General features: G+C 37.6%; 1 protein-coding gene across 5 annotated transcripts in view; it reads right to left on the bottom strand.

The window, feature by feature from the left end:
• The window catches only part of LOC107746687 (zinc finger protein 221), an 11,543-nt gene extending 3,147 nt beyond the window's left edge, over positions 1-8,396 (bottom strand). The window contains exons 1-8 of one of the 5 annotated variants that reach the window (XM_016561005.1): positions 8,246-8,396; positions 7,545-7,892; positions 6,305-6,579; positions 3,942-4,019; positions 3,767-3,856; positions 3,555-3,659; positions 2,224-2,395; positions 1,732-2,144 (exon numbers count right to left, since the gene is read on the bottom strand). In XM_016561005.1, coding sequence (XP_016416491.1) covers positions 1,957-2,144; positions 2,224-2,395; positions 3,555-3,659; positions 3,767-3,856; positions 3,942-4,019; positions 6,305-6,579; positions 7,545-7,833 — 1,197 coding nt within the window. In that variant the 5' untranslated portion in view covers positions 7,834-7,892; positions 8,246-8,396 and the 3' untranslated portion in view covers positions 1,732-1,956. The other 4 variants (XM_016560991.1, XM_016560999.1, XM_016561012.1 and 1 more) reach the window with 4 other exon arrangements.
• Positions 8,397-9,819: the final 1,423 nt, after the last annotated feature.

Below are 9,819 nucleotides of genomic sequence, written 5' to 3'. Positions count from 1 at the left end.
CTCACGACGTGCCGCCCTTCAGAATCGCCCCTTGTGCGCCCGCCTTAACGCGTTAAATATATTTAACACAATTAACGCAGGGGCGGGGCTAGGGTTGGCCACCACACTCACAACTGCTGCTTCTGTCACTTTTTCTCTTGTCAAGAAGTGCATTTATTCAGTCGCAGAACGACTGTGAAGGGGACATGTTTCAGACGCGCTCTCCACTTCACTTCAGCGCCAGCCGTGAGTCAAAACCAGCGCGGAAACGGTACTGTGCTCGCAGTAGGGATGGGCGATACCACTTATTTTGTTTTCGATACGATACCGATATTTTTCAAGGCAGTATCGTCGATATCGATACCAACACGATACTTCTGAACTAAACTTTTAAATGATGAAATTTATTAAATTATTAAATTACTAAGAGTAAAATGGGTAATGACCTGATAAAGCAGCGTTTGTGAGCAGGGCGCTTATTTGATTACAGCCGTTACTGGGGAAACCTCTATTTATGCGGTTCTGAAAGCGCCACCTGCTGGCAGAGAATGAATTTGCATTTTTTACAGCCCTTTGCTGGTTTAAAATAATAATTGATATTAAACCAGCCATTAAACCATTAATATAATAGTTGATACATTTGATTTTTGACTATTTTCTTAAAAATTGTTTGAAATTTGAAAGGCTGAAATTTTACATTTTATTTCATTTCTATATATATATATATATATATATTAGTGCTGTATATATATATATATCAAGATCATTTTAAATTAAACCAGACAATGAATGTTTTGAGTGCTGACTGTTTATTAGAACTTTCACAAGCTCATTGCTTATTTTTAATATGTAGTGTTTTATATTTTAAAGGGGTCATATGATGCGATTTCAATTTTTCCTTTCTCTTTGGAGTGTTACAAGCTCTTGGTGCATAAAGAAGATCTGTAAAGTTGCAAAGACTAAAGTCTCAAATCCAAAGAGATATTCTTTATAAAAGTTAAGAGTCAGCCACGCCTACCTAAAACGGCTCGTTCTAACACACCCCCACATACCTACGTCACGATCTCGGAAGATTTGCATAACGCCGCCCAAACGTTCACGCAAAGAAAGAAGGCGTAACTTATATTCTCGCTGTAGTATTGTTGACGCTGCAGCCATGTCGTGAAGACGCTGTGTGCTTCGTTGTGAAAGCGAAACTACTTTGTTTGACCTTCCAAAAGAGGACGATATCTGCTTTGTCATGCCTGGAGCTGATCCGTGCTGGTAACTGAGGAAATACATCAACATCGCGCTGTGCATCGCCGGATCGGCTTTCCCGGCCGGGACACGGCATCACAATATGTTAAGGGGCGTAACATTTCTGTCACATGCTTGAGGTATTCGGCCAATCATAACGCAATGGGTAGCTGGCCAATCAGAGCACACCTCGCTTTTTCAGACTGATGAGCTTTGTAAAAATCGACGCGTTTCAGAAAGGCGGGGCATAGAGGAGAAACAATAATGTACAGTACGTGGAAAATAATGTGTTTTTTTAACCTTAAACCGCATAAACACATTTCATTACACCAAATACACAAAATACTGTTCTTTTTAGCAGCATCATATGACCCCTTTAACTTCTGGAGACTGCTCACATTACATGGGTCTGTTTTACTTGTATTACTCATATGGAGAGGAAAAACTGCAGGTCTGGGAAAGTCCATGGTTAAGACCATTTCAAAAGCTGAACAATAAATATCATGTGGTGTCTCAGTAGTGGTGAAATGGAAAAATATTTTAGAGAATGTACACAGATATTTTAGTCCTTGCACAGCACTTCACAGTTCCGAAAGAAGAAGCAGATACATTCTTAGTAAATGTTTATTTCCACAACATAGTTTCATAATCCACCAAATACTACAATTGTGAGTGTTACCTGTAGCTAACAGGGAAATAAATATATGAACTAGTGAATCAACAGTATCAGAAATAAATAAACTACTCATGTTCAGGACTTTCCTCAAATGAGCATGCTCCTTCAAATTCCTCTTCTGCATTGAACTTCTGCTTGCATTTTGTGAGATGACATTTTAACTGGCCTCTTCGTAGAACAGTGGCAGAACAGTAGCAGCAGTGAAAATGGGCATATTCTCTGCACTTTAAGTTACACTTGACAATAGCGAAATCTGAAAAAAGTAAATCAAGAGTGAATTAATATGCCTTGACAAAATAACATTTTAATGAATTTGGAAGCACTATACACACCATCCTGCTGGACAGCCAACTTCAGATGATTCTGGACGTGGTTAACAACGCTCCATAACTCTCTTGGCTTGTAGACCCAGGTCTCACAAAATGGGCAGTGATACTTGTCACAACACTGAGTGCACTTAGAGATACAGGGGCTTTCTCCATTTTTAAGGACAGTAATATGAGTCTAGAAAAGGATATTTACAATTAAATAATGATTAACCTCATTTAACATGGACATTTTGGATGTTAAAATTCACTAACAATTTGTTATAATCAAGATTTCAGCTTGATATATTTTCATTATAGTATTTTCAGTATAGTATTTTGCCTTGACAACCTTTTAAAATCTATTATAATTATTCTTACATGTGCAATTTAGGGGTCACAAGGACCCAGCATGATGTTAAGAAAACAATAAGTCAATTCCAAATGGGCTAATGTAAAATGCAAGTGTCATCAAAATACGTGAACAATATAACAACAACGTAAATTGTGTTCATTCACTTACTGTCTCACTTGTTGGTGTTGAGTCCATCCTTGTCATGAAGTATGATGACAAATAATCCTCATTATTACGCATGTGCATTAAAGACATTCAGTGTGTCACCAAATTCCTCTATGATGCATTCGCATTAAAAGCATCCCTTATGTCAGCCAGCTTCACTATGTAGTGGATTAGATGAACTATGTTATCGTGCTGCAGTCTGCAGCAAAACCCTCTTCTAACAGATAGGCAATGCAATAATGCTGACCATATTTAATTGAAACTTGATTTTTTAAAGTTGAAAGTTGTTTTTTGTTTTATAACATGACGGTTATATTATAAAACATTTTTGTGCATAATGTATTTCATAACCTACATTTATAAAGAACATTTTTATTTCGATCTGTTCAATCAAATAATATGTTGATTATTTCTCTGCTTGACTTATTACCAAAATAGTCATTAGTCAAAGTCTTATTTTAGTAATTACACTTTGTGCTGTCAATGCAGACAAGCATAAACATAATCAGCTTAAAACATTGTGTTGGTGGATCATCCTGTGCTAGCAGGACAGATTTTCAGAACACTTACTCTAAAACTTTTGTTTAAAATGATCTATTATTCTAATTGTGTTATGTTAAACATATAATGTAAATCTGAAAAGTAAATAGTCTTTTTTTTTAATGATATTACTTTCTTCCGTAATATCTAAGCAATATAACATGTATGTTTCAAATCATGTAGCCCAAGAGAAATGCCTTCATTCACACATTTGTGTGTCGTAAGATGAATTCACATGTATGATTCATCACCATACAAGCAATGAAGAGATTAAATCTTTGAGCCTATGAAAGCTAACCTTTGCTCTCCTTCGAAGGTAATCCCTGCGGTTGTGTAGCATTTTAGTACATCGTATGATCACCTCTGCCTCACGTCCATACAACTGTGGCAATGCAGAAATGATCTGTGTAACAGTAAAGCACAATACACTCTGAAAACGTGTCTTTATCTTCATTTCAGGTAATCAAAATGGATAATTTCATCAGACGGAACAAATGAAGAGGACTTAACCTTCGCTGTAATCGGGCCCCACTCAATGTTCCTGCTATAGCAGGCCTTCTGCCACACCTGAAACTGAGTCAAAATCTCTCTGGCCACCACCTGGTGAAGACACAAGAAACAGTAATACTGTTTACTTGATCGTTCAAAAGCCTAAAAATGAAATTCATTTTGTATAACTGCTTACACTGAATGTTCTCTGCTCGTTCATGGGGTGTAAATTTCCTTGTTCCGTGGAAACGTGTTCTGCAAACCATCGGCCAATCTACAACATACACAACAACAAATTAATAAACCACAATTTTCATTGTTAATTTCATATCAATTTATGTGCATTTAGAAACATTTCTATGCTTCTGTAAAATTCTGCTCAAAAACTTGTTTTGTGATTGCGAGACTGACTGCTTTGTATTGAAATACAATTAATTCACAGGTTACGTGTACTATAATGTGCATGTAGTGTGTTTGTTTATTATCATAACAGTCATCGTTAAGTCTGCAATAACACAGACAATGTTCATTTAAGATTATATTTCATATGTCTATATCTGCAGTCTTTCATTAGTCATAAGGAACTATAAAAAGACTCAAATAACAAATATCAAATTAAATATTCCCAATTTAAAGTCATGCTAGCATTTACTGCTTTTGTTGGAAAAAAGTATACAAATCCATCAGATAATGACCTGTATGTAGTGGAATATAGTTGTCCGACTACAATCACTCCAGGAGACGCAGGCATCAAGACACAATGCTGCTGGAGATCACAGAAATCTTGAGAGATCACGGAAATGGCTGAGCAGGAGGTCTTGTATCGTCCAACAACAGTGTTCATCAATACAAAAAAAAAAAAACACACTGAAAAGGAGACTTGACGTCTGAATGGAAGACTGAAATGGAACTGGAGAATTTTGGACCAACTTTACTGACTTGCTGAGGTGGGACTGATTGTCAGGAACAAGAAAGAGAGGTGCTACCAGTTGCTACATCTGATGGTTCATTTACTTTTTCCAACAAAATGCCATGAAAGTTGAAACAACAGGGACACATCACAATTTAAGTGAAGGCCAGGGTACCTTTTTAGTGAAAATATGAATTCTAAAAAGGCAAACATTCTCAGGTAAGAGCCGAGGATGTGCTACATACTGTGCCTTTACTGTTGTTGGAGGGAATACATAAAAACATTAAATATATAATATATACCAGCTATTATACATTGATAATACAACAGCAAAATATTTCCTGTTGGTGTAAATCAGTCATTCCAATTTCTATATGCAGATGTATTCCTCATCTTTCCGTAATGCAAAGATTACATGCATAACAATTTGTCCAGATCTTGTTTAGTTGTCTCTAAGGTGGAAACGATGGGACATTGGGTCCTCTGCTATCTTCTTGAGTTTTAACAGTGCAGACCATTTACAATATGTAAACATGAATTGATCCAATTCAAAATCAGTTCAAACTGAATTTCCAAACATAAAGTAGATATGTTTATTTCCCGCCTCTTCCATGGGCTTTCTGTAAATGAGCCTTCATTTGCCTGGGATTCAGAAAGCTCTTTCCACAAAAAGGGCAATTGTAGGTCTTCCCCGCGTGGCTGTGTCGTCTGAGATGAACTCGCAGGTTGGTGGCTCGATTGAATCGCATCCCGCATTGAGTGCAGCTGAAGAGTTTCTCCCGAGTGTGGATGTTCTGATGCTGCCTGAAGTTGCTCATTCGAGCGAAGGCCTTGCCGCAGTGCGGACAGATGTGAGGTCGCTCCCCTGAGTGATTTCGCTGGTGAGCCTTGAGCTCGAAGTTGTACGCGAATGTCTGATCGCACTGCGGACAGCTCAGAGGTTTCTTGCCCTTGTGGATCAGCGAATGAGCCTTAAGGTCGCATGCTCTTGCAAACGTTTTCCCACAATGGGTGCAATGGTGGGATCTTTCTGCATGGATTTGTTCAGGCGTCCCATGTTTGTCCTGGGAGAAACACTTTGGGTATTGCTCATGGCACATTGCTTTCTCGCCTGGACAAACATCATTGTGAGAATAGAGGACAGAACTCTTTAAACCAGGATATCTGTGTCCATTTTCTGGTTGGACAAATGAATGTGACCTCTCTGGTATGCTAGAAAGCATCAGCTCTGTTGTGCATAAATGACTATGTTGTGCCCTAATACCTTGATGTACCAGTGTGCTGACTGAATAAGGTGTGAAATATGAGGTGGCGTCTGGCATGTTGAGAGAGTTTAGACCTGGAAAGCTTTCTACCTGTATCTCCTCCTGATCACAAGGTCCTCTGAGCTCTCCCTGACTCGGATCAGCCATTTCTGCATGGCAACCGTCATCTCTGTTGACGCTGTCCCACACCGGAACCATCTCTTCCTCCTCCTTGACAGGTAGAAGATCCAGCTCTATTTCTGTTTTTACTCTACCGTTTGGCGAAGACGACGGCAAATCCTCGTGCACATCCTGAGCCAAAGGACTTTGTAACAGTTTTGAGTGGTTTGAGTCCATTTCCTTATCAAGAGTAACGTTTTTTTCAGATTTGTCTAAATCACTCACTCTGGGTTTGAAGTCACTAGTGGACTCACTGTGAACGGCTGAATTGCCCAGAAGCCTCTGCAGAAAATCCTGATGAATTTGTGCATTGGAGTTAGGTGTGACGATCTCTTTTGCATTCTGTGGGTGTACATCATTCCTCTCTTTAGAGTGTGAGTGTGCTGTTGTTTGTTTGTTAGACTCCAGGTGTTGTCTGGCACTCCACGCATCTTCAGTTAGTGTAGGATGATTGGTAGATTGATCTCTCAGGCTTAGGCCTAAACAAAGGCTGTCTGCTCCTGCACCAGAAGAAAGGATACAAAATTAAGGAACAGCACAAAAAGTGTTTGAACATATATACTAAAACATATATATGATATAACTGATGTTCTTAACAGTAGGATCACAGATGCACTGCAACACATAAATGGAGGACTACAATAATTTAAAGAATACTGTACTGACAAAACTGCAGGTAAAGAAAGTATTTTGTAATGTAGGAATATAAACCTCTCTTAAAACGTCATGTGATAATGTCAGTGATATAATGGAAAAGCACTGCACACTGTTGTAATTTGCAAATATTTATTAAATTGCGAATTAACCTTTTGAAGTTCTTCAGGCATTTTAAATGCCATGCTTTTCTGGAGAACAAGTCAACTTCCAAGAGCAGGAATATAATAACAATAATAATAATAATAATAGTATTAGAAATAATAACAACAATAAATTGTTATAAAAGGACATATAGATAGATAGATAGATAGATAGAATATATTATTACAGTTGTAATAAATGTTTAATAACTATACACATATGTACGTTTGTGAGTTAATAATAGTGTATAAAAATTTATTATTCTATATATAAATTAATAATAATAGCTGTATTTTAATAGTAAATAATTTACATTTTAAAATAGTTTTTATTAAAAAAATAAAAAATATATAATATAAAAATTTTAAAAGTTTAATAATGAATCTTTTTCATTGGGTTTTGTTTTTTAAATACTTTAGTTTTGCTTAAATCAATTTTTATTTCAGTGTGAATAAATTTTCATGCAAGTTATAAGTTTAATTTTTACATCTAATTTTTTTAATTTTATTTCAAGTAATTAATATGTTTTTTAATAGCTTGCCTTCGGGCCTGAGATCCTGGCATAGGCTCCAGCCCTCCCTACAAAAGGATAAGCTGTAACGCAAAAGGACTGATGGTTGGATTTTAATAGTTTAAGTCAGCAATAACAACAGTAGTTGTATCTCACCCCGGACTGTCTCTACAGGTTGGCTCTCATCTCTGCTGCTGGAACCTCCTGTTCGGCCACAGTCTGGGCACTGTGTCTTCCTCCCCCGTTCCCATTCCCTCTCCCTCAGTTTACTCTCAGACAACTGCAACCTTCGTTTTAAGACCTCCACCTCCTGTTTACGATGACCCACTTCCTCAAGGAAGCTGTCTTCCACCAGCCTGGTTATCTCAAACATGGCTGATTTGAGGACGGTCTCCATGACAACGGAGAGCTGAGACTGGAATGTGAGGAAAAGGGCTTCTGACATCGTCCTGTTGCCGTGAGGACACCTTGATGCGATGAATGACTCCGGTGAAAATAATCACCCTAAAAAGACATAAAGACAAAGTCAGAAAACTACATTATTACTGGCATCACGACGACCAACTAAAACCCGTGTCAAGATGTCCCAAATCTGAATTTTTCTTCAAGACTGTCAGCAGGTGGGCGTTTTGTTGTTGTTGTTTGTGCAGCCACGTGCATGATACAACATACAATCTGATTATTACGGCAACGCTGCAAATTCTGTGTTATTAGAAATACGTCTACGCACAATGAATATTTTCACTTGGTTTTCAATAGAAAATAAGTGACCCTCTCTCTTCGGGCCTTTTATGTAAAAAGTAAATTAAATGAACAGTGACAAATAACAAAAGCCACACAATTCAGAAAGTAAGCACCTTGTGAAAACGATCCTCTCGCGTAGCGAATTTCTCTGCAGGCACCCGCGGAATAACGTGAAAAGCAACAGTGTTTGTGCAGAAAAACGATCGTTTATGTTGACAGTGTCATCTTAAGCGGAAGCAGAAAATGTTGATGGTTTCCTATGTTACTGCCCTCCAGTGGACTGGACGACGCCGCCACACAATAGTGTGTGCTGAATGTGCAAGTAGTGCGCTGGGCGATGTTTGGTTTATCTGATCTGTGCTGTATAAAAATGGCAACAACTTGACTGTAATGGATGTAAATGGATCTTTGTTCCAATCAATTTCAATTCTACGTGTGTCACATCGGGTTCCTATGTAGGCTACATGTAGTGACTTTAGTAACTGACTGGCAAAAAAATATTTTTATGAGCAGAATTGAAAAGACTCACGAACTGAGTTTGAAAATGTCTGACGAATCCTTCATTGAATGATTCACGGAATCCATCAAAGCGGCTACTGAATCAACAGATTCACTTACAGTTTAGTTTACTAGTTTGCAAAGCACATCAGCCACTGAAACCATATGAACCTTGTGTTGTTGTCTTGATTTGAACACTTCAGTGATGAATTCTGGTTGCACATCATGCAATGCACATCATACTCACTGAAGCTTCTTCAAAGTGTTATTGAAGATCGAAATCATATACAGAACAATGAAGGACATGAATGGTCAAACGTATGCCATAATATTACAATACAGTTTACTGATTTACAAGGCACACTAAATGACATATAATAAACTCCTTGTGAACCCTTCTTCATTTAGGGATCACACTTGGATCCTCGGCAATGAGTGCAACTTTTTTTAATGAAATTAACAGATTTTTTTTTAAATTATATTTATTCTTTAATATTTTCTATTGTGAAGGGATTGCATGGTACATGCATGGTGTGTATTCCCTAGTTGCTTATAAAAGTATTTTAAGACCTACTTTATTAGGTTTTGCATGTTACCATTTAGCCTTTTCTAAATTATGTGAGATTGTTTGTGTGTCCAGATAGCAAGTGTCACAAAAAAAAACTGGATAACACTAAAAAAAGTGTTGCATCATGTTTCATCATGTGCTGTAACCACTTTATTATTTTATTAATAAATTATTTTATTAAGTGCAGTAGGAAAGGAGAATGTGCCAGTTCTCAAAAATGACTACATGAGAACAACTCATGACCCATGTACAGTGTTGGGAAGGTTACTTTGGAAATGTAATAGGTTACAGATTACAAGTTACCATACTTAAAATGTAATAAGTAGTGTAACTTTTCAATTGCTTTATTAAAGTAATGTAACTGATTACATTTGATTACTTTTTGATAGGGCTGCATGACAAATCGCATGCGATATTTAACGCGCATCTTGTCAGAAAGCCGGTTCTGTAATCAGCGGTAAATCTCCATCACCTGCGTGCTTTCACATTGAGCAGCATTAACTACACAGAGCCGTTGTTCACTGACGAGCTGCGCAAAAAAATCGCGCGAATATGAACGTGGTTTTGCGCAGCTCGTCAGTGAACAACGGCTCTGTGTAGTTAATGCTGCTCAATGTGAAA

This window comes from Sinocyclocheilus rhinocerous, unplaced genomic scaffold (assembly GCF_001515625.1).
Source record: "Sinocyclocheilus rhinocerous isolate Xijiao unplaced genomic scaffold, SAMN03320098_v1.1 scaffold2026, whole genome shotgun sequence".
Classification (NCBI taxonomy): Eukaryota; Metazoa; Chordata; class Actinopteri; order Cypriniformes; family Cyprinidae; genus Sinocyclocheilus; species Sinocyclocheilus rhinocerous.
The sequence above is the reverse complement of the archived record's forward strand: the minus strand, read 5'-3'. Positions and strand labels throughout refer to the sequence as shown.